Source organism: Cavia porcellus, unplaced genomic scaffold, assembly GCF_034190915.1.
Source record: "Cavia porcellus strain 051 isolate PalLab524CR breed Dunkin Hartley unplaced genomic scaffold, mCavPor4.1 scaffold_6, whole genome shotgun sequence".
NCBI classification, from domain to species: domain Eukaryota; kingdom Metazoa; phylum Chordata; class Mammalia; order Rodentia; family Caviidae; genus Cavia; species Cavia porcellus.
Genome location: NW_026947489.1, coordinates 91,324,297 through 91,348,798, shown reverse-complemented (window position 1 = coordinate 91,348,798; position 24,502 = coordinate 91,324,297). Strand labels below are relative to the sequence as shown.

At 48.6% G+C, this 24,502-nt stretch overlaps 2 protein-coding genes across 2 annotated transcripts; one reads left to right on the top strand and one right to left on the bottom strand.

The window, feature by feature from the left end:
• The first annotated feature begins 5,974 nt into the window (after positions 1–5,974).
• On the top strand, positions 5,975–8,071 carry LOC134476333 (WW domain-binding protein 11-like). Its single transcript, XM_063249768.1, has 4 exons — positions 5,975–5,980; positions 6,099–6,377; positions 6,478–6,577; positions 7,464–8,071. Exons 1-4 carry the CDS (start codon positions 5,975–5,977, stop codon positions 7,766–7,768), a joined length of 690 nt encoding a protein of 229 aa, XP_063105838.1. The 3' UTR covers positions 7,769–8,071.
• A 3,228-nt stretch (positions 8,072–11,299) lies between these two features.
• LOC134476332 (axin interactor, dorsalization-associated protein-like) lies at positions 11,300–24,162 on the bottom strand. The gene is made up of 6 exons (XM_063249767.1): positions 24,109–24,162; positions 23,821–23,853; positions 19,059–19,239; positions 13,199–13,321; positions 12,154–12,271; positions 11,300–12,028 (listed from the first exon to the last, which is right to left on the bottom strand). The coding sequence occupies exons 1-6, from the start codon at positions 24,160–24,162 to the stop codon at positions 11,935–11,937; spliced, it is 603 nt and encodes a 200-aa protein (XP_063105837.1). The 3' UTR covers positions 11,300–11,934.
• Positions 24,163–24,502: the final 340 nt, after the last annotated feature.

Sequence of the window (24,502 nt, the reverse complement as noted above, 5' to 3'; positions counted from 1 at the left end):
AATCAGATGATGAGGGCTATTAGATTATTTCTTAACTTAGTCAATAGATCACTTGAAATAGGGTTTCTGAGGTATCTTCCAGTGAGTGAGAGGCGTATCTTAGGGCAAAGGTTATGCTGGTAATCTCGCTCCCCAGTCTTCCTTATGGTCACCATTTCTAGACTGCATGCTTGCTGTTAGGGATTGTCAGGTAATTCTGAGTAAGTAAATCAATAATGTGTGTATTATAAAAACAAGCATTTCACTGTTGAAGACAAAAGCTCATCTCATAAGCTTGTTGTTCACTTGGTACTGGCACATAAACCTGTGTGTAGCTGTGAATTAAGACACACTCCTTACTATTCTTCTGTATCAGAGGCTATTTATAATACATTTTTAATTGTATGGATTTATCCTGAACTAAATAGTTGCTAAATTTTCATTTGGTTATGATCCTGACTTGTGTTTTAATCAAATGTTTGACATCAAATTTAATTCTCTCTTTCTCTTCTAGGTCAAGGAGAGAATATACCAAGGTAAATCTCTTCGTGTTGGTGTTTGGCAGGACTTTTAGGCAGGCTAGGGGAGATAGTGACTTTGGTGTCTGATTTGACTTACTAACTGCTCCACATTTTACTGTTGCTACTAACCATGGTATAGCGGGGAGGATGATGGTACTGGCTGAGGTAGGAGATGTGGGGGCAGGGGGGTGACTGCTTACATGGAGCAGACCGAGCGTGGCTGGACCACACAGGTGTGGAGAGAGGACAGTGTGTCTGTGCTAGGGACACCTCGGTTCCTATAGGTTTATCAGCACAGGCGCACGAGAGACAGCAGTGAAGATCAGTAGCCTGAAGTTGCTGTTTCTCTTTGCAAATGACATTCATTTGAAGTGATTCCGTTTTCAGAGAACAAGTGCCTTGTGTGAAGGGAGCCTCTCCAACTCTGTAACATTTTACTGTACCTCCTGCCTTTGCAGTAAATTGCTATCTCATCAAAACAAGTGTTACTACAGTTTTCTTAAAGTTTAACAGTGTCCTGTGCACTCTGGCTGTTAGCTGCGGTCTCTCTGGAAAGGCAGGTAGCTGTGCGAAGCTCTGTCTCTCACGGAGCCTCACACGAGTCCTTGCTGCTGAGACACTGTGCAGCTCAGTTCCATTTAGTGCTCCTAATACTGGCTTTTTCCTCTTTTTAGTCGCTGAACAGCAGATTGCTGAGAAGGTGAAGAATACCACAAAGGACAATGCACTTGTCCAAAAAGCGTCCAGTTATGAACAGAAGGTAGAACCTGTTTCACGGCCCCTCCTCTAGCTGTATGTGCTGTAGCTCAGTTATTACGGTATTTTGAAGGCTTACGTTCTGGCTTCATCATTTCCCCTGAGTCCTCCAGATCTTACGCACCATCATGTATAAAGCGAACGCTCTGCTCGCTTCCTTGGAACAAGCTTTTAGTAGCACAGTGACTTCTGTTACTTAGTTCTGAATGTGTTTTTTACATAGATCGAGGAATCGAAGAAGCTTATTGAGGAGACCAAGGAAAAAAATTCAATTCCCTGTAATCAAACAGTAAAATACAAGGTAAAAGTCCTTCACTTTTTGGGATTATAGTCTAAAAACAAAAGCAAGCATTAATGCGTATTGTTACTTTTAATATCTTTTAATATCTTTTCTTGTAGGCTGAAATCAAGATGCTTAAAGAAAGCAATAAATTTCTGAGTGATATTGCCAAAACTCTTCGTGTTTTATTCACATCTGAGAGGAAATGAAACGTGCAAAATCAGGATTTGGTGAGTTCTACTGCTGCGTTGTTTTTAGCTATTTCATAAATTAGCTGAACTGTTCCCATGCTGTTACCTCCTTAAGATTAGGAATAACAGAACTGAACATGCCTGTACCCATTTTGTGGGATTTTTAGTACTAACCCAGTAGGACTTTTGTATAGGCACGGGAAGTGTTTTGATCCTGAAACTTGGATAATTTCATAGCTGAGTCCTCCAGAACACACAGAGTCACTAAAAAACTGGTCCAGTTGAGTAGTCTGTGTAAACTGGTTTTATTTCACAGTAGACTCTGTGCCTTTTGAATAGTTTTCAAATCTCCTAAGTGGAAATGTAGTGAGGAGAGTTCTCATGCTTCCCGCCTCCTGTGTGGCCTGGTCCTTTGCTCAGCACAGAGCTGGAAAGTTGCCCATTTTCAGTCCTTTGTGCACCATGCTCTTTGGCAGGAAGTCACGACACACAACCTGCAGTTAAAAGAACGGTGAGTTAGGGTCACCCCTTGAGCCTGGATTGTCACAAATATTGAGAAATTCTGCACATGAGACTTTTTTGTGTTGTTTTGTTTTGGTCTTGTGTTTTTGAAACTGGGTTTTGTTACGCAGTTCAGGCTGGCTGTGAACTCACTTTGTATCGTAGGTGGGCCTTAAACTCTCCTCTCCTGCCTCAGCCTCCCAAGTGCTGGGATTACAGGCATCCACCATACCCAGCATTCTTACGTTCATACAAGAAAATGTTTAAAGTGATTTTGGAGCTTTTTTTTTTTTTTTTGGTTCAAGGGATCAAACTCATGACCCAGTGCTTGGCGGGCAGGCACGTATGCTGCTGAGCTAAATCTCCAGCCCTTTTGGGGCTTTTTTGTTTTCATGCCACCAGAAAAGCTGTTCATTTTCCGTGGTATGCTTGAACATTTCTTTATACTATGTTGTGTGTTCACCCTGAAGCTTGAGGGTACCATGAAACTCTTGACTTCAGTTTTTCCCCTCAGCTCTTTTTTTTAATTTAAAGAAAGACTAAACAAAACAGAAAATGGGTAGAAATAATACATAATTTCAAGGAAAACATAAACACTAAAAATCATTAGTTGATGATTACAGATTGTCTCCTTACAAATAGTTATTGAAGATACTAAAGTGGAGCTTATAAAATGGGGCTTCAAACAGTGAGATTGCAACCAGTTCTGTTCAGCTATCCAACAAAAACTTAGAAAATATGGTTATCAACCCCACACACTTAAACATACATGCAGTTATCCATCTCTTCAATTATGCTGAGATTGAATAAACCCAAGCAGGCTAATATCACTCTGAACAAAGAATAATACTATTGCTGGGTTTCACATTATGACACTCCAGGATCGGCACTTGGTATTTTAGTGTCTCTTTTTCTTCAAAGTTTCTGTTCATTTCATCATGTGTCATATGTTCAGTTCTCAGACACTGTTTATAGATTCTACACATGCATGAGTCTTAACATGTATTTCTATCCTTTTTTTATTAGAGGGAGAAACAAAACAAAGCAAGGCAAAACAAAACATATTCCTATAAACACATGAAACAAAAAAAAAAATATAAGACCATTGTACAAGTCATTCTACCATAGTTTCTGTGTTGTCTCTTGTTATCTCCAATAGAACTGGCTATATCATCAGACATAGTATGATTGAATATGTCAGTACATAACAGTATTAATAAACACACAACTTTGTATATAGAATAGAACTCCAAAAACTGGCAGTTATCAACCAGAATGTATATCATAGAGCCTTGTCATCTTCAGTGTAGTTGCCTATACTGTCAGACTTGATATTATCAATCATATCAGTTTTGAATAAAACCTTCTCTGCCTCATTTCTGTTTTGCTCTTTTTTTGCCATCAGTTGTCTGTTTATCTTCTTCATTCTGTTTTCTGCTCCATTCATTGAGGCCTCTCTGCCACTGTTCCTGGAGTCCTAGTACTTTTCTCTCTCTCTAGAATGCCCTGGAGTATTCTCTGTAAAGTTGGATTGGTGGTTGCAAATTTCCCAAGTTCCTCTTTGTGTTGGAAGCATCTTGTTTCTCCATTAATTTCTAGAGACAGTTTATTGGGGTATATCAATCTGGGTTGGAAGTTATTTTCTTTCAGGGCTTGGAATATTTCGCTCCAGGCTTTTCTTGACTTGATGGTTTATGTCGAGAAGTCTGCCGTTATTCTGATGGGCCTCCCTCTATAGGTTATCTGTTTTCTGTCTCTAACAGCTTTTAATATTCTGTTCTTACATTGAATTTCTGGGACCCTGATTATTATATGCCTGGGTGTAGCTCTGTTTTGGTTGTAGGTGGCTGGAGTTCTATATGCCTCATATATCAGAATATCATTTCTTTTTCCTATGTTTGGGAAGTTTTCCTTAATTATTTCTGTGAATAAACTTTGTAGTTCCTTTGTTTGCATCCCAGCTTCTTCACTTACATTCTTTATTCTCAAGTTATAGATCCTTTTGTCATCTTCTAGCCTTTGTATTGTTACTGCTTGTTTCCTTGTTATTTTAAAAAAGTTTTCCCTTTCATACTCCCACATTGCAAAATTGTCCTCCAGTTTGGATAATCTACCCTTAGTTTCTTTCAAGCTGATTTGCCATCTTTCCATAGAGTTTTTAATTTCTAGTGATCTCTTTGAATCTGCTTCATGTATTCTATATTTGTATATTCTTCTCCAAATGGTTCTCTCCTGTGTTTGAGTTCCTCCCTTCTTCTGTCTGTGTCTGCCTGAGGAGTGCTTGGTATCTCTTTTATTAATCTTCTTATAGCTTGCTTTATTGGCTAAATGTTTCACTTTTGAATCATCTATGAGGTCCCGAATGTATCTCTTTATGTTCACTGGTGCTGTGTCTGATATTGCATGTTTGCTGTTCTCATTCTCCTTTGTATTTACCTGTCCTGGGTCAGTGTTCTCAGGGTTGGGGCCTGGGGCTTTTTGTTGTTGCTTCATCTTCCCATCTTTTTGCTTCTTCCAGGAGGCCCCAGTTTCCTTCTTTATTGGTTACAATTCTTCTGAAGCGTGTTGGCTAGATGACCCTTCACACTGCAGTGTGCTAGTGAGTTGCAGACAGGAACAGCGTATTCTGGCTCCTCCCCTCCAGATCAGTCAAGCTGCTGTGGCCTGCACTGCTGTATTACTTTGCGTGGCCTCCCTCCAGACCAGCCAAACCTCCGAGGCCCCACTGGGCCAGTGTGGTTAGAGTGCGACACCGCTGCAGGGACTTGACCTCAGATAACATATTGGGTCTCAGCCGGTTCAGGTGACCCAGGCCTAGCTCACTCCACCAATCCTGTTCAGGAAGGGGACAATTGACTGAAGTCACTGCTGCCCCTTGTACTTGCCAGTCCTGCCAGATCCCAGAATGTCATCCACCAGAGCCCCCCTATTTATGGGATGGCTCCACTCCCGTCACTCACCACAGGTCGATGGAGGTTCCCCGTCAACTCAGCTCTCCGTGCAGCTCGCTGACCTTCCAACTCATCGTAACTGTGACTCCAGTGAGTCGAAGCAACGGGACCTCCAACGGCTTGGCAAGTCACGGCAGGACCCTGGCCAGTGGCGGTGGAATTCCGGCAAGGCTTGGTGGGGACCTGGCAAGGTGTGGCAGGGACCCGGCAAGCCTCGGCAGGGACCCGGCAAGGCACAGCAGGACCCAGCAGGGCACGGCGGGACCCAGGTAAGTCAGGACGGGACACTGGCAGAAGGGCCCCAGCAAGTCACAGCATCAGCCAGTCGCAACAGGACCTCAGATGGTTGGCAAGTCACCTTAATTTCTTCTTGGGATGAGAGAATTCATCTCCCTCTGTTTGGGGCTCCCCACTCTGTATTATGTTGAATTCTAAGTTGACTATCTCATGGAGCTTCCGTAGCCAGTTGTTATCTATCCGCCATCTTTGCTCCAGGATCTCCCTCAGCTCTTTAAGCTGATTTTTTTTTCCCTAGAACACATTGAATCCCAATTTTACCTAAAACATAGTGGATGGCTTTGCTAAGCCTCCTCTGATAGTTACTGCCTCACATTGGCCATTGGAAGGTTAGATCAGGGATCTCGGTTCAACACACCCACAATGAGGCCAGAATTCCCATGGCTAGCTGCCGGCAAGCTCCCATTTGAATGGGACACACACGTCCCCCTGCTAGGGGGACACACAGGATAGTCCCATTAGGTGGTATGGACAGTCCTGCATGCCCTGCAGTGGTTCATGCCAGTGGGAATTTGTTAAGCCCCAGCAATACATGCCCACGTGTGCCATCTGGAAGTCAGGCATTTGAGTCAGCAGGCATTTTTGAGAAGGACTTGATGGATGGGGTCAGCTTCCTTGACAGCTCAGGGTAGAAGCCACGCTCCACGGTCCTGAACCAAGTCTTAGCCTCTGCGATGGGGCAAGGAGGGACACGACTCCTGCTTCCCCATCCCTCTTGCATGGTCCTGTGTCTCTGTGGAGTCCCCAGTCCACAGGGACCCTTGCATGTGACTTTCAGCTAGAGCAGGAAGCTGAAGATCAGAAGAACTTGCATGCTGAACTCAGCGAGGAAATTAGATCCTTAGAGAAGTCTCAGAGGCATCTGGAAGCCGCTCTCGCTCATAAGGATGATAGGATCAGTGTAAGTTATCCTGGCCAACCCAGCCTGTTCATGAACACTCGGGAAACACACTCACTGTGAGGAAGGAGAGGCTTTTAACTGCCTCTTGCTTCTCTGCTAGGCTCTGACCAAATGCATCATACAACTGAATCAGTTTGAGAGTGGATCTCCAGGTCCAGGCAGATGTGAGCCAGGTGAATTAGCCAATGCAGAAGTGGGAGGTAAGACCGGCCCTAGCCCAAGGGCCTTTTTTTTTTGAACCAGGGATCAAACTGGACCTAGTACTCACCAGGCAGGTGCTTGTGCCACTGAGCTAAATCCCCAGCCCTTCAAGGCCCCTGTTTTTGTCTTCTTCTCTTTACTATGATTTTAAACAAGGCCTGTATGTAGTGGCTGGTCTTGAACTCACTGTGTAGCCCACACTGGCCTCAAACCCACAGCAAATCTTCTACCTCAGCCTCCTAAGCCTTCTTGTCTTTAATTCCATACACGGATGCTGCTTCTCAGCTGACTTTCCTCTTGCCCCGACCCATGCAGCTCTTTAGGTTCTTAGTGTGAAGGACCACGAGAGGATGAGAAAATAGACAGACAAATCTGGGGTCCTGTGGAGCCCTTACCCTCCTGATGGGAAGAAAGGAACTGGTCCCTCACTGCAGGGGTGTTCATTTATACCTTTTAGCAACTTAATGTCATGTGACACCCTGTTGTCCTAGCAGCCCACTGTTCAGATTGTCTTGGGTCTTGGTGTTCTCTGGGCTGAGGTAGCTTCTTCACGTGGCAGCCCCAGGGGCTCATTGTTCTTGGGACAGCCATGCCCTGGCCCCGCACGTGTGGTCGGTTTCCAGCCTCCACAGCTGCTCGGACCAGAAGGGTCCTTCCCGCAGAGCCGAAGTGCCAGTCCCACCTGGGTGCTCACCCGGGCCACCGCAGGCGTGTGGCAGTGGGAGAAGGGAGGTCAGAGTGTAGTTGAGCTGTGCTGAGCCTCAGTTTCCCTTATCTATAAAGTCTGATGCATCACTCGGCTTCCTGGCTCAGGGGAAGGGAAACGCTTTGAGCAGACTTGGGTTGCTCCTCAGGACGTGTCCGCATGTCCCTCTTGCTTTCCAGTCCCATGCATGGGCCCACCACTGGGCTTCAGAGAGTACGCGCCCGGCATGCTGCCCGGACGCCGCGACCTGCTGCTGCATCCCTGCGAGTTCTTGCCAGGACCTGTGCCATTCAGGCCTCCAGGCCCACTCGGCCCCCGAGAGTACTTCATTCCTGCTCCTCGAAGGCCACCACCGCCCACCAGGCCCCAGGACTACCCACTGCCGCCTGCCGCAGGGGGGCCCCTGCTCTCGGAGCCCAAAGAGGCCCCAGCCTCGCCGCAAAGCAGCCGAGAACCTGCCCACACTCTGAGGCAGAACGCATAATGGCCCCACTAATCAGAGGGCCAAGGTTTTTATTGGTTTTGGAGGCCCAGTGCATTTTATCTAATATAGCATAGCTAAGTGTAAAATGATTAAGAATGTCATAAAAGTGACTATTTCCTGTGAAATGCTCTAAGAACACATATTTCCATGACTGTTGTTTAGTGTACCAGCTGAATACAGAGCCGTGGTATTTATAAGCTTTACCCCTCCTGCCCCATCCTGGTCAAAAAGACTGTTACTTAAAGATGTCTGTTCAAAGGTCACCCGTTATCCCCTCCCGCCCTGCTCATGTCCTTTGTAGTAATAGCTAATAAAAACTTGTTTGTTAATACTCCCAGCCTCCCCTGTCTCACTGCTTGCTGTGAGAGCTGCTGGAACTCTGGCTCCCTGGACTGGAGGTGCCAGGCTTGCAGCTTGCAGGCTGTGTCACTCAGTGGGGAGCCCATGACCTCTGACCCCACCGGTGACTGCTGGCACAAGAGGAAGAGTTTACAATAGAAACAACAATCCTTTGACCTCAGGCTCTATTATTTTTCTTTTACCGTGATTGCTATAACAAAAGTAAAGTAGTGTCATGATTGTAAAAGTAAATTTCTTTATAAAATGCATGTCTTTCTCACATCCTACAACGGACTTTCAAGGAACAGGAACCAAAAAGTGGGAAGAATATAATAACATAACCTGAGAAAAAGTGATTGAGGAGCGTGAGGCTTCTACCCTGCTTGCGGTCAGCTGCACAGCTATAGGCTGAGCTCCGTTTTGTCCTGGCAGGTGCTGCCCTGAGGTTGGTGTCAATGCCAACCCATGACGTCTCCGAAGATGCAAGTGGGCCTGCCACACCAGTGGGGGACCTGTCACTACACTGTCTGCGTACTTTTCTGAGGCTTCACTCTGCAAACACTAAGCACAGTAATTTTTAAAAGCGCTTTCTGAATCAATTTTACTGGTTTGGTTTCTGACCTAAGAGCAAGCCTAGAAAATAACTTACAACTAATCAGATAGTGAGCTGATTCCAAACTTTGGCCAAAAGATGCTCAAAGCCTCACAGTCATTTCTGAGCTATAAAACAATATACTAAAAAAGAAAAAGAAAACAAAGAAACTTAACATACTGCTTTTAGTTTTTGCTTCAGAGACTTATTTTCATGTCAAAAGGGAAGGGTGAGAATCTTTCCCATCTGATCTCTAATGATTGGCACTTTTTTCTTTTTGGGTACCAGGAACCGAACACAACCTTTTGCTTGGCAGGAAGGAGCTTATACACTGAGCTAAATCCTTGGCCCAGGAGGTGCTTTTTGTAAACAAAAGAAATTTATGTTTCTCTGCAACTCACAGCGAACCCTCCACCTGCACAAGGTGCTATTTTCTGTCTGGTTCTCCAGTGGCACTTGATGGGGATGCTGGGTGTGGGGAACCAAGGTCTCCAATGTTTCTTCTGCTCTTGGTTTTTCGGAGAGTTTAAAAAGAGATCTAAGCTGGATGTTGTGGCACACACCTGTAATCCCAGCTCGGGAAGGTGAGGCAGGAGTGAGTTCAAGGCCAGCCTACGCTACCATACTGAGTCTAGACCTGCATAAACTACATAATGACACACTATCTCAAAACAAAATATTTCTGATCCAAAACGCTTGTGGAGCACAGTAGTGTAAACTGCACATTTAATGTTAAGGTCAGGCTCCAGGGGAAGCTGGGATTATACAAGGCCCCTTGAGCTTTGGATTACTGTGACGCTCTCCTATCCCTTCCTTCATTTCGGGATGACCTTGGGGAGCCCAGAGTCCAGCCTCACAGCTGTCTCTGTGTGAGATGAACCTCTGCCTCATGTACACACACACATACATTCACACTGCCTCTGAAGTCAGGGAGACTCAGCTTGAAGGCGATGAAGGAATCCTTCAGGAAAAGAACGCCATCCACCAGCCTCCATCTCAGTTCATGTCAGGAGACCACCACGGACTCCAGCAACACCATTGGCTGTCCTCAACCCAAGCACAGAGGCACAGAATCACCAATGTGCCCTCTGAATGTGATCTGTCAACCTCTTTGCGACCCACAGTCCACTTCCACTTCTAGATAGCCTGTAAATAGTGTGCGGCCAGGAACCAGGCATGGAAAGTTTTTTTTCAAAACATGCCAATTGGGGTAAATCTACATTTTTATTCGGAATTACCCTCCTGTGCAAAGCCCTATGGGTACTTCATCCTGCCTCCACCGGCAGCCAGGTCTGGAGGCCCCAGAAGGCCCAGCAGTCAGGGCCGGCCTGTCGTCATCACCACATTCACCCACCGCACCCCGCGTGGCAAAGGATGCCAGGGTAGGCAAGGCACGGCGGGCCAAGCAACCCACCCTCGGCAGCACCTCTACGTGAGAAGTCAGTTTCTGGCTTCTTCCGGGTTTGCCTGCCACCTGCCTCGCTGAGGGTGCACCCTGGGCTGGCTGCCCTCGCTGGAGCGCGAATTCCGGCGCCCGATGATGCGCACTCACTTTATGACACCTCGCCGTCTGCAGCCCAGCTCTGCTGAGCACATGCTGCCCCACCCCGCCGACATGTTCAGTGTGCAGGACCCAGCTCTGCCCTGCTGCAGGACCCAGCTCTGCCCTGCGCCTTGCAGCCCGCAATGAAGGAGCATGACACAGCCAATCAGCTACATTTTAATAATGGGTTCCCAAGCTTATGTTTTTAGGTCTCAACAACATCAAATCAAAGGAAGTGAGGACCCCACAGGGCAGAGACTGCACCACGCTCCTCAGAGGGCGTGTGGAGACAACACCGATGGCTTTCGCTCCACCCCGGGGAGCCCACAGCCTGGGGATCGGCCGACACTTGAGCGTTTAAGAACTGCGTGAAAAAAAAAGCAACTTATTAAGGCTAGTTGTCATCCCCTGGAGGTACTGTGGACTGGATCGCTGTGGTGGTTGCCTTTTATCCCCGCAAGATGAAAGGCAAGGCTGAAGTGGGCTAAGCATTCTTCCAGGCCCTCCCATTTGGTCAGCACCCACCCAGTGAGTGGAGGGCCTCACGGGCACCAGAGTGGAGCAGAGCTCTGAGGCACGTGGGCCACGGTCACCTCAGTCGGAGGCAAACACACTGAACAGCGTGAGCAGGGTCAGGACACGAGCTTCACACAGGCAGGAACCAGGGGTGCACCCTTACGCACCATGGGTTTAAAATAGTGAATATCAAAATCTCAATTGTGTGTGTCTAGTATTTACCTCATGTGTGCTATGAAAGTTTCATTTATGCCTCTTAATTCCAATGTAATGTAAACCGTCAAAACTGTAAAACACTGCTGACCTACGCATTTTTGTATGGATGAATGCCAATATATCTAAACAGGAAATAAATGGCAATCCTAGCTACTTAAATTAAAAAAATTTAAAATGTCTACTGATTTTCCATACTCATCACTAAGAAAAGGTATGCAGCTTTGAAGTTTCACAATCACTTGTCAGATAAACAGCGTTTATTCCTGCAGTATCTCATTTGTACTGGACACAGTTATTTTCAGATGACAAGACTTAAGACACTGTAAACCCATCTAAAAAGGTGTGTTTATTGAGATGCTTCCAATATTAACTCTAAAATCATCAGAAGAAATAACAATGTGATGTAAAATAGGTAATCAACATGATTAAAATATGTCACTTTCAGAAAAATAATCTGGTTATCTGGGGAAAAAATCACAGCCACCACTTGGAGACACTGATTTAGGCAAGGCACACTATTCCACACGGAACATCAGAGCCGGAAGTCCAGCAGCCCGTCCCACTCGGGGGGCCTCTCCACACAGCCCGGCCCCAGGGAGCAGGAGTGTAAACTCAAGCACATTCTTGTTGCTGGGTGGGGTCTGAAGATGAGCATGCCTCCCACAACAGCACTGTTCTGGGAAGCCGGGTAGGGGCAGAGGCAAATTATAAAACAGACTATGGATAGCACACTTAACAGAGAAGAGCATGTTCCCACACCTACAGTAAGCCTAGGCCCAAAGGGGACTTGCTCTGCAACACGCCAGACTCGGTTCCACACTGTGGCCATGCCAGGTACTCAGTGGCCTGCTGGGTGGGCACGGCCCACTTCCTGCCCAAGAGAGTGAAGATCCTACTGAGCTGTGGCACTTGCTACTGGCTGGTAAGATTCACAGGAGTTCCAGGGTGCTCAGGTAAGGATCAGTCCTTGTGCAAAGTTTGATGCAGGTGAAGATAAAGTGGTTTCTTGGTAATAACTAATTTTTTTCTTTTAAAGTCACTGGGTTTCCTGTAGCTGTAATCACAAAAGACAGCATTGTTTAGAATACCTGGTGACTGATCTGCAAGGTCATCCAACAGGGAAGTGGGGCTGGGAGGACACCTGAGAGCAGCGCTCAGCCATCCACACGCCACTTACACAGTTCAATCACAATCAGCCTGGGTTTGAGCTCATCCATCTCCATGAAGGTGAAGCACTTGGTGCTGGTGAACCTCTTCTTGGGCTTGAAGTGCTTGAATTCAAAGAAGACGGCTGCACCTGAGGGGGGAAACACAGAAGCTGGTGAACCATGGCCAGCTCGTCCTCCTGGATCCATGTGTTCTCACTGACCACCGCAGGGAACAGAGGGACAGGCAGGATTTGACAAAGTGACCTGTGTCCAGTGTGGTGCAGTGCTGCGACTCTAACCTAGTGGCAGCCCCCAAACTGCTGCTGGGTCCAAGCGCTGCTTCTGACCGCACCACCTCGCTGTATGAGCACAGCCAGGTCTCTGAGCCAGGCTGACCCGAGTCAGTTACTTGCATAAGCGCAGTCACTGAGGAGTATAGATGTCAAATACAAGAAGAGGAACACGAAGGCGTCACAGCTCAGCAGAGCCCAAAGCACTGTGTAACACATGCAACAGGCATTAGAGAGTTTCTCACAGTGAAGCATCTCTTTCTCCTCAAACAAAATTCTCCAAATTCAGTATTTTTGAGGCTGGGATTTGAACTGTTTATCCCGTTCTAATTTTTCCAGTAAACACGAGTCTGGCCGGCAGCAGCACTGCACTCTAGTGAACACTGAACACGGAAACGTAATCTGGGTGCTTCAGAAATGTGTGCTGTCTTCACCCAGCTTCCCACCAACGACCTGCCAGGGCAGCAGCCCCAGGACAGGCCAGTGAGGCCATAAGGACCTGCAGAAGTGCCCTCTGTCCTGCTGTCAACGTGAGGAGACCTCCCACTCTGCTGAAGAAGGCAATGAAATCTCACATCAAGGAGCATTTCCAGGGTGTTTCCTGGATCACGTGATTCCTAGTTCCCACGATTTTACAAAGTACTCACAGATTCAACTTTCTCAAGTTAGTGTCTCCTGACACCCACGGGACACAGCTCTGCCAGGCACGACCTGTGCCGCATGCACCACACCGTGCTCAGACACCAGGGTGTGCCAGCCGGCCAGATCCCCGCATCCCACAGATACCTTTGGTCAGCTTCTCCACATGCTTCTGGAGCTCAATGTCCACGTTGAAATGGACATATGTGTCCTCCTTTCTTGAAGCCACAGGCGTGTCCTGCACAGGCATCAAATCTATGCCGTTCAGATCTAGAGAAATACAGGTTTCTATGTCAGGACGCTTGCAGGCACACACTGAGTGTCAAGAAACCACAGAGGCCTGCAGGGGCTCCTGGAGAACAGACTCCCACTTGCTGCTGGTGTGCAGGAAACTGCATGGGTCGGGGCAGGAGACTTCTGGAGTAGGGAGCACAGCCTGCCTGGCCCGATGAGTGCAGAGCAGGAGGCAGACATGGCATGGTCTGCACGGTTAAGAGCTGATGCCCCTAAAGGACAGCCCACCACTTCTGGTGCAATAAAAACCTGCAGTGCATATGATTTGTGAAAATGTAGCTCTGTCCCTAATTTCTAATATTGATCACGTACATGACTTGGAAAGAGCTTTATCATTTTCAGAATTTTTTGTTATATTTCAGTCAAGAACCAAAAATGGACATGAGAACACTAACCCTAAACCTAAACCTAACCCTAACCCTAGAAGCCAGAGGTTATAGAAATTTGAAGAGGTTCTTTCTTGTAATCAATTTCTGCCAGATATTACAGCAGAGATTTAGGGCCTTTCTTTCCTGCAGGCATCTTGGGTGTCGTTGATCATACGTGCAGGGATATTTTGTGTGGGGAAACTAGTGAGGTCGGCTGTAAGGGCTTCTCCAAAGAGGTTAAACAAGCTTTTGAACCCCTGGGAAGTTGAGTCCAGATCAGTTGAGATTTGAGTTCAGAACTGGGATTTTGCCATTTAAAGGTGAAGAAGGGTTGGCTGACAGGAGCCAACTGAAGACAGAGGAAAACATTCAATCATGGTAACATTTGGCAGCTCAGAGGTCCTGAACTGGTTTTACAGGAGGAGGGATTCATTTTAGCAGTTGACAGTCTAGAAACCTGAAGCCTCATTTATTCTTTCATTCTTGGGTAACCATGACGGTGTTGGAAGTGACAGAGAGCCAGGCCATCTCAAGGAAAAGGTGCTGGTGGCTTGGCTGTTGCTAGAACCTCCCTGAAAATAATGGGAATTTCCCAAACATTTGTAGCAATTGAGTTCAGATGAGTTGGTATTTTTATTAGGCATCATTTTTTTTCTTTTCATTTTCAAGAAGAATATAATGGGTTGGGAAACACAGTGCAGAGTTGTGGTGGTGGAGTTGATGTCCAGGTGGGAGGTAAGTCTTTGATCTTTATCTCTGGAAGGAGAGTTTACAGAATTTCAGGATTATGGTTATCTGCCTCAGGCTGATGCAAGCATCAGCTTCTTCCTGGGGAAAGTGCGGGGTTGAAAGAGAGAGAGGCTGACTGGCTTGGTGCAAAGAGATGGTCACTTTTAATTTGAAGAGGAGGTCTCTTCTCAGATAATAAGAGGACTCTCTGATATAAGAATTCATGTTTGTTATTCCAGGCTCTAAGGTTGTGCTTGGCATAAAAGACAAGAAGCAAGGGTCTCATAGCCCTTGTGGTAGTAAATTTTTGACTGAAGGGACTTTTGAATGCAGGGACATCATTTCTGTAAACCACCACAAAAGTCATAGATTGATACCAAATATAGACATGGAAGCTTTTGAGAGCCTTTATCTCTTAATCAGAAAGGAAAATTATTTTTTAATGTCCATAGTACTTATACCAGGCTTCTGGGTAACACTGGTAACGTTTGACATGTTGATGGGCTTTTTGTTCTCCTTATTTGATGTTCTTGAAAAACACTTGACTGATATATAGCTTCTTGATGTGGTAATTTTTGGGAAAGATCATGCAAGCTCATTCATAAGAGCTGACAGTCCAATTTTTCCTTGTCGAAATGTGGAACTCAGAAGGAGTTGCTGACAGTCATCTCGAGTGGGCATTAGATGACATCATGTGATCATGATGGGCATGTCTGGAGCAGGGGTTCATGGACAAATGCAGGTAATGACTGATCAAACTGCAACCCGTTCAACTGGCTGGCAGCAGATGTGTGGAAAGGGTTGGCAGGGACTGTGGTAGCAGACAAAGGTGCCGAAGTGGAATTCTCAGGAAGAATGGGCCTTTTCCCCTTTTATTTGTTTGAGTTGTTTGGTTTCATTTTAAACTCTGTACTCTCAGAAAGGCCCTCTTTTCCTGCAGTCAGAGACTGTGAGTTTTGACTAATTAGTTCTCATTTCTGGCTCTCTGCACGTGTTGTGTTCCCCTGAACAATGACGTGATGGACAAATGGTGGGTGCCCCTCAGCAAGAGACTATTTGAACGCTGACCCGGTGACACTGCTCACAGGGACTTAAGGAGGGGGCAAGGCAGCTGTTATGCCATATGTTAGTCATATGTTTTTACAGTATGCATCACAGTGACCAGCTGTTTCTAGGAGACAGTAGTAACAGGAACTGGAACAGGAACTTTTACCTGAGCAGCTAACAGACTGGCTGGGGGCATTTTCTGTTACACTCAGATCTCATCCACTGATGACTTCCCCATCAGAGGTCTTCCCTGAACACCTCAGCTAAACCAGCTCACACATCGATCACACTCCTGATTTTACCCATTTGGGGAGTGAATCCAGGGCTGTCACACCAGACCCCACACCCCCAGCTTTTTTATTTTGAATTTTGACAGGGGTTCCTGCTAAGTCATTAAGGGACCAGGCTAGACTTGAACTTCCCATCTTCTTGTCACAGGCTGTATGTGAGTGTCCTGGATGCTGAAATAAACACCTTAGCCCACCCCTTTCCAAATATATGTGGAGGGCACTGTTCACCGTTGAGGAAAAACAATTTTCAGGGTGTGCCCCAAAAAGGAGACAGAGAAGGACTCATTAGAGGGGATCCTGGGTGCACATAGTGTAGGGTGCGGGTGCTCAAGGAAACAGGTGGCCTATGGCTGGAAACTGGGAATCCTTTATGGGTTTGGAGAGTTGGAAACCTGTGGAAAACCAGTGATCTAGAGTCTGTCTCACTCTCAGTCGTGGAGGGTGAGAGAGGGTGGCCTGACCTGGGTGAGGGATCCCTAGGGCAAATGCCAAAAGCACAGTCCTTTCCTCAGTGGTAGAGGCCCCGGGGGAGAGTTAAAGGGAGCTGGCAGACCTGTTGTGTGCTGAAAGGGAGTTGCCCAGGTTTGCTGTCTGGGGAGAAGGCAGTCTTTCTTGTAAATAGGTTTTGAACTGCTTTCCCTTCTGGTCTCGTCTCCACCTCACCTTTTATTTCCTCTGTCCTGCCTCGCTCCTGCCTCAGCCTCCCAGAGTGCCAGTAGGCCCGATGCACACTACACTCCTGGCTGGCTTCATTTGCCTTACAGACCTCTCCCCCAGCGAGTCCTTAGATGCCCACCGTGTGTTCCCTGCAGAACACAGGCCCCAGGTGGGGCTCTGGACCCTGCGTGCCAACCCCACAAGGCTCAGAGTTGTTCCTCAAGGCCCATTTGCTGAAGGTTGGAGCCAACAGTGGTGTTTCCCAAGCAGAGGCAGGCGGACTCCCAGCAGGGCCCACAGAGGCGCGGGAGTGGGGTGGGGTGGGAGGGAGCAGCTGGTCCAGAAACAGCAGGTGGCAGTGGCCTTGTGGGGGGAGCCACCTGCATGGCTTCACTTTCAGCCAGGTCAAGGGGGCAAAAGTAGCAGCAGGTGAAGGGAGGGAACACCCCTAGAAAGGGGAGAACCAAAGTACAAAGGAGGCTGGGTGTGGGGTGCAGGCCTGCAATCCCAGCCCTCTGAGGCTGAGGCTGGTGCGTTGTGAAGGTCTGAGGCCGCCTCGACTACACAGTGAGTTCAACGCCAGCCTGAATTACAGAGTGAGACCCTGTGTCAAAAAATAAAAACAACAACGTAAAGCTGCGGGGCAGGATGGGCCGGCCAGCACAGCCCCAGGCTGCTTCTGTGCCCTTATTTTCCTGTCCACCGAAAGACTGCCTGCTATTCTGAGGTCTTGAGTTTGAGAAGACTTTTGTTTTGTTTTGGGTACCAGGAATTGAACTCAGGACCCCACGCTTGCCAGGCAGGCGCTGTGCCACTGGGCTAATTCCCCAGCTGTCAGATGTTAATAATTGTTTGTAGGTTTGAATTTTTTAAAAATTAAAACATGTCAGAATGAAGTCCCAGCATGTCACAAGACTCCAGGGCCTGGTGACATAGAGGCCCCCGTGGAGGAGGCCTCTGGTCCCCATGGAGCTGCTGTCAGCTCACAGATTTGGCTCCATCTGCATGGACTCAGTCTTCTCTACCAGGCAACCTAGTGCAGGGCGTGGTCACACACACACCTCTGATTCCAGCTTCTCAGAAAGCTGAGGCAGGAGGATCTCAAGTTTGAGATCAGCCTGGGCAATTAAGATCCTGTGTCTCCTCCCCCAAAAAAGCAAATAGAAATGGCCAGAGATGTTGCTCAGAGGTGGAGCCCATGCCTGGCATGTGTGACACCCTGGGGTGAACCCCATCCAGGGTTCGGGGAGGGTGGCCAGTGGTCACACTGAGGTCGCAGACCACCCAGTGACCTGAAGCTCTGAGTACCTTGACTGTTGTCGGTCAGGAGGCAGCCGTGGCTCTGACCCGCTGCTCTGGATCATGGCTGATACAGGATGTATCTGTATAAGTCAGATTAGTCTTGAACTCAATATGCAGCCACCAGCTTTTCACTGTTAGTGATTCTCCTGCCTCAGCCTGCCGAATGCTGAGCTCATGGAGTCAACCACCATATCGGCCTATTGATCACTCTCATCTTTTAAGTTTGTGATCAGTAATTGGCTGGAGCTTTGCTACTCAGCTTGAACCTACCCCATAAAACTTCTCAAACTAAGGCCGGGGATTTAGCTCAGTGGCCCTTTCATTCCAGTGTATCTCACAGTAATCATGAATGTCATGACGCCTCACCTCTGAATGTATCCACCCGAGTCTCCTAAAAACAAAGGCAAAAGGGCATTTTCTTACATGACCACAATGCCACTACCCCCACATCCCACAAAATCAACAGCCACTTCTAGTGTCCTCTTACTGAATTCTTACCTAAGTGTCCCCTAAATATCTTTCACCACTGATTCGTTTGCACAGATTCTAAGCAAAGTCTGATTTTTTTCTTTTCTTTTTTTTTTTTTTCTTTCTTTCTTTTTGAGACAGGGTCTCACTCTTGGCTGACCTCAAGAGTTGTTTTACTTTTTTTTTTGGATTTTTTTTTTTTTGTCTTTTTGAGACAGGATCTCACTACACAGTTCAGGCTGGACTTGGACTCACATTGTAGCCCAGGCTGGTCTCGAATTTGCAATGATCCCCCTGCCTCAGCCTCCTGAAGTCTCGGATTACAGGAGTGCCACCACACCTGGCCATTGGTTGACTTCAAACTCTCGGTTCTCCTCCTGCCTCAGCCTCCCTAGTCCTGGGATTATAGGTGTACGCCCTGACGTTTGGCCAGCAAGTTCTGTAGAGCAATGTTTCATTGACTTTCTGAAGGCAAATTGCTTTCTCTGTGGTGTCGTTTCCCTTGTTCTTCTACCCCCTTTATGTCCTACAAACGCACACACATGCACTGTATATACATATACATACTCTACACGCATACACAGTAAATGAGCGTGTACAGATCCACATGTGTACCCTTACATAATATATACACGTGTACATGTGTTTAGGTGCTGTTACAAAGAAGGCTCAGAATGCAGTAAGGCCGAAGCGTCACTCTTGCTTGGCGATCTCTCGATTTAGGGCTGTGCGTCCCTGGAGTCCGGTGTTTGGCGCTATGACGTCACTTCCGGCGGAAGTGCTGCTCCTGCGCCTTCTCCCTCTAGAGCAGGTGGAAGGGGGTGCAAGCTGCGGCCTCCATGCCACCTTCACCGGCGAGGCTGCCCTCGGGACCAGCCTTCCCTGACATGCCACCCTGGGTGGGTGTGAGGGAGGTGAGGGTCCAGCCCCGTCCCAGCGGCGGGAAGTCCGGCCCCGCAGCTGAGCTGCGTGTGCTGCGGTGCGAGGCTGCAGCTGAGGCCTGGCCGGTGGTCGCAGGATCTCGGCCTGGGATCTGTGGGGCAGAAGGAAACTCGAGAATCCCCCACCAGGTCAGGTTTTAGGGCCCAGCGGACCTAAGTCAGTCTGTTCTCCCCTCCTGAGTCCTCATATATTTTCTTTTTCTTTCTTTTCTTGAGACAGAGTCTTCATAGGTAGCCCAGGCTGGCCTTGAACTTGGAGCGATCCTTCTGCCTCAGCCTCCTGAGTGCTCGGATGACAGCCATGCTCCACCACGCCTGGCCAGTTTAATGTTTTCTGTGCAGTGCTCAGGCTTCAGTTGTGCTTTTCAGGAGGAATAGGGGAGAAAGGTGGGCTTTCCTATCCTGGAAGTTGCTTTCTTCCCGATGAACTTCACACTTAATATTTCAAATGGCCTTTAAAAATCCCACTAGAGCTGGGTGTGGTGGCACACGCCTGTAATGCTACCACTTGGGAAGTTGAGGCAGGAGGATTTTGAGTTTGAGACCAGCCTGTACTACTTAGTGAGACCCTGTCTCAAACCACCCTAAGTAAAATAAATATAAAAATCTAAAATTCCATTGGGATTTTGACAGATTAAATTTATTGATTAATTGGAAGGAAGAGTACCACCTAAGAAGAGATTCATTTCCTCTAAAACCAGTGTCTTGCATTTATTCATGCTGTATTTTATGCTTATATAGAAGATTCCTTACAACTTTTTGTTAGATTCATTCTTACACAGAAGATCCGTAAAAATTGTAAATTGCATGTATAACCTAGGACTTTTCAATTAGTGATTGTCAGGGACTGTAACTACTGGTTTCTGTGATGTCTTAACCACTTGTTATGGTTTGTGTCTGAAGGTCCCCCCAAAGCCTCATACAGTCATGGGCTTCTAAAATTTGTGATTGATTCATGGTCTAGTGCTGGGATTATGGGGGTGAGTGCTACACTCACCCTAGGATGGGTGTGGCCTACATGTAATGTAAGGCACAGAACGAGGATTCTTTTGCACTCCTCCCTTTTCTTCTTTTGCTTTTGTTGTCTTACGCCTCTGTGAACTGTTGCCCTTGTGCCATCCTGCCTTGGAGCCAGCTGAGTATGGCCTGAAACCTCCACAAACTGTGAGCGAAATAAATCTCTCCTTTAATTTTGGGTGTTGGATATTTTGTCCCAGCCCCATGCCCCAGCTGCCCACTTCCATCTCCATAGTCACAATGTGTGTGTGTGTGTGTGTGTGTGTGTGTGTGTGTGTGTGTGTGTGTGCATGCACGCACTTTGAGACAGGGTTAAGCTATGCAGTGCAGGTCTTGAAATCACTATGGAGCACAGGCTGTTTGCAAATTCACAGAGATCCTACTGTCTCAGCCTCCTGAGTGCTGGGATGACAGGTGTCACCATTGGCTCCAGTTCATCTGCCCCTTTGGTCTAAATTGGTCACAGTGGCACAGACTCATCAAGAACTGCAGGGAGGGCCTCTGCATCTGACCCCTTGCCCCAATGAGTTCCCTGTGTCCCCTGTCCCTACTGGTCCCTGCCTCAGTTTCCAAAAGTCCGCCAACTGCTTAGCCCTGGCTTACCCACCTTGGAGTGCTCAACCCCTTCCCTTGGGTGTCACCTCCACCATCTGTGCTGAGCCAACATCACTGGCGACTTATGTGTCCCACCCCTGCAAACCGGGGTCCTAGGATGTGGAGCTGGCCTGGTCCACCTTTGTGCCCAGGCTCTGCACACCCCCAGATTGCAGTCAGCATCGGCACTGCCCATGCCCACAACCTACAAACCTGTGGCCCCCGGAGACACTGTCTGACTGTGGCCTGTGGGCTCCAGGCCCCTTCAAGATGCAACCATGTTTCTCAGAGTCTTCGTCTCCCACAACACCAGCCTCAGCCTCTGCACTGCTGCCCAGCTCTGGGCCCACCTTCTGGAAGTGGCTGAAAGAACCAATATGGTATACACCAGCTACTCCGGAGGCTGAAGCAGGAGGTCCCAAGCTCGAAGCCAGCATGGAGAACTTGGTCAAATCTTGTTTTAAAATAAAAATAATAAGGGCTGTAGTTGTAGCTCAATAGCCAAACTCTTGCCGAGCATGTGCAAGGTCCTGGGTTCCATGCCCAGCACCATTAACAAAACAAAAACGAACAAATTTGTGACTGTGACCCTTTGAGGTCCCATAGCAGTGCAAAGGCCCACGGGGGAGCCCAGAACCGGGAACGCAGAGCAGCTGTGTGGCCTCAGGCAGGTTGCTCAGCTTTCCCATCTGTAACATAGGGGAGGAGCGTACTTAGCTCCCGGGGAGCTGCGAGGAGACGGTAACATTTATAAAGTACAGAACGGCTGCTCCTGTATACAGCGTTAGGCTTTGTGTGTAGAAATTCCATCTTGGGACCCCAGAACCTTTTATGTCCTTAACAAAGGACTCTCCCTCCTTGGGTCTCTGGGTGGACTACTTGGGTGGACCGAGTGAAATTCTTCTAGCATCCACAAGAGGGCCCCCCAGTTCCCCCGCTGGAGCCCGAGACTCCTGGCTGCCTCCTGATTCTCCTGTAGTTGGTTATCAGCACCACTGTCAAGGCCACAGGGGCCTGTGCCTGCCGATGCTGTCGCCCTTGATGGTCTGCAACTCCTGCAGAAGCCGGGCGCAGTGATACACGCCTGAGGCAATAGGGTCGCCTGAGCTACACAGCGAGACCATGTCACCAACAGCAGTGACAACCACTGGACATCGGGGTCAGGGGAGCAGCAGAGCCAGAATGGACTCTAAGGCTCGTGTCCACCCTCCCAAAGTCGGGGGCCAGAGGAAAAGAAAAGGCCTGCCGCCAGCCCCTGTGAGGGCATGGGCGGAGGTGGTCGGGGACACGCGGCCCCTGGGGGTGCAGCAGGGCCGGGGACCTGGAGGCACCGCGTGTCTACGTCCTCCCCATGCACTGGCTCTCCGTTGCTAGTCTGCACCCCATTCGCAAGCCCAGACAGGGACAAGGTCTGGGGACAGGAAAGGAGCTCCCGGGCCCCTTTCTGTCTTCCTCCTCCTCTTTTCTCTTTCCTTTGTTTTTCCTTTTCTTCTCTTTCTTTCTTGCTTGCTTTCTTCTCTTGTTTGAGGCAAGCTCCTGCTATGTAGCCCAGGCTGGCGTCAAACTCACAGCGATCCTCTTGCCTCAGTCTCCTGAGTGCTGGGGTTACAGGTGTGTGCCACCAGACCTGGTTTTAAGTTTAATTTTTGATCATTCATTGATCACATACAAAGATAGCCTACTTTAAGCGGGGTGTGGAGGTGCATGCCTGTAATCCCAGCACTTGGGAGGCTGAGGCGGGAGGATCACAAATTCCAGCCCCACCTGGGCAATTTAGTGATTTAACAAGACTCTGCCTCTAAAAAGTAAACACTGCTGGGGATGCAGCTGAGGGCAGAGGCCCCAGGAATCCCTTAGTACCACACAACCCCCCCCCAAAAACAAACAAAAAAGAAAACTCCACAAAAACCCCTGTAAAGTGTGCCTCGGCTCCACTGTCTTAAGCGTCTTTCTGTTAATTTGTTCATTTCCTCACAAAATTGCAAGGAGAACAATCTCTGATTAGGTGACTACCAAGTGCTCTTCTCAGAAGCGGGGTTCACACCTCAACACCTCAGAGGTGACAGCCTGAGTGGCATGGGGCTTCTGCCCCCCCCCGGGGGGGGGGTCCAAGCAATCTGCTTTATTAGGGCAAAGTTGCCACCTGCATTACAATTTAACCTAAACTCATTTTAACAAAAGAAGCCTTCCAGAAGTTTGCTTTTCATGGTGCTGGGGACTGAACCCTGAACCTTCGCAATGACCCACAGCCCCAGCCTGTTTTTTTGTTGTTGTTTTTGATTTTTTGAAACAGGATCTTAGTAATTGATTTCAGTCACTCAGTGTACATGTGGTCTTGAACAGTGTACACTCAGTCTTGAACTCCATGATCTTCCTGCTTCGGCCTCCCCAAATTCTGGGAGTATAGGCATGTGCCACCACACCCACTCCCTCTTTTGTTCTTATTTTCAGGTTTAATTATTATTCTATTATTTTTTCAGTGCTGGGGAGTGAACCTGGGGCCTGGTGCATTTTAGGCTGAGTTAAACCTTTTTTGATCTCAGGACGGGTTCTCACCACACTGTTGAACTGCCCAGGTTGGGCTTGGACTCCAGCCCTCCTGTCTCACCCCTCAGAATCCTGTGGTTACAGCCATGCATCATCATACCTGGTTTAGAACTTTAAAAAAAAGTAAAGAAATGCGGGGAGGCTGAGGCAGGGGATCCCTGTGACCCAAGGCCAGCCTGAGCTACACAGCCCCCTGGCCAATTCCAGACCCCAAGGAGATGCTGGTATCCTTACTCCTTAGTGTTATTTTAGGGCCCTCACCCCATCGGGCTGGACTCCGAGGCTGCAGCGGAGGAGAGGGCCAGGGCGTGGAGGTCCTAGGTGGGGATCTGCGGCTGACCACCCTTCTGCAGCGTCTGGGGGAAGCTGGGGACACCCAGGCCCTAGAAATGGGCTGTGCCCCTGCTCAGCGCCAGGAAGGTGGCCATGGTGAGTGGCTGGGAATTGGCAGGACTCGGGGCTGTAAAAGATGGCTGCACTACCATCTGTCACTCCAGACCTGGACCACAACTCACCCACAGGCCAGGAACGCGATGGGGTGCAGCCACCTGCGGGGGGGGGGGGTGGCACACAGGCGGAGGGATGGGTCCTTTCTAGGGCGCGCGCGCCCTCTTGAGGCTACTCAGAGAATCGCGCCACCTCATAGGGAGCTGAAGGGTGCAGAAGGGGCGCCCCCTGTTCTGCGCCTCTAGCCATGCCTCCCCCCCCCCCCCGCCCTCTTCCCTCCTCCTCCGGTACCCTTCCTGCTTTCCACCCTGGGCCTGGATCCTGCATTCTGAGGGCTGCTCACACTAGGGGCTTACCAGGCCTGGCCAGCAGGGGTCCAGAGCTTCCAAGCTCTGTCCTTTGCCCACCATGGTGGCGAATGCCTGTAATCCAAGCCCTCAGGAGGCTGAGACAGGAGAATCTCTGTGCATTCAAAGCCAGCCTGCTCCGTGGACATTCTTAAGACACCTAAGAAGCCCAGTGAGAAATCACCGTATCTAAACCAAAAAGGTGAGGGAGCATGAGAGCCAGCATGAGAGTGGAAGGGACAGTGACAGCCAGGACACTGGCAAGTGAGGCCGGGTGCCGTGGAGAGAAGGGCTGAGTGGGGACACTTGAGAAGGGACAGGGAGGCGAAGCCGGGGCAGTGACGGAGGATTTGGGGCCTCTGATCGCGTGAGTGGGAGGCCGTGTTTGCCCCCTAGGACGGCC

What these genes read in the sequence shown, in the direction of transcription:
- LOC134476333 (XM_063249768.1), top strand. An exon ending in ATAAGGATGATAGGATCAGT is followed by an intron (nt 6,378 to 6,477) that starts GTAAGTTATCCT and finishes CTTCTCTGCTAG; the next exon opens with GCTCTGACCAAATGCATCAT. An exon ending in AGCCAATGCAGAAGTGGGAG is followed by an intron (nt 6,578 to 7,463) that starts GTAAGACCGGCC and finishes CTTGCTTTCCAG; the next exon opens with TCCCATGCATGGGCCCACCA.
- LOC134476332 (XM_063249767.1), bottom strand. Translation starts at nt 24,162, where the DNA reads ATGGTGGGCAAAGGACAGAGCTTGGAAGCTCTGGACCCCTGCTGGCCA. An exon ending in TGTGGAGAAGCTGACCAAAG is followed by an intron (nt 12,272 to 13,198) that starts GTATCTGTGGGA and finishes TTCCCCCCTCAG; the next exon opens with GTGCAGCCGTCTTCTTTGAA. An exon ending in AGGCTGATTGTGATTGAACT is followed by an intron (nt 12,029 to 12,153) that starts GTGTAAGTGGCG and finishes TTGTGATTACAG; the next exon opens with CTACAGGAAACCCAGTGACT.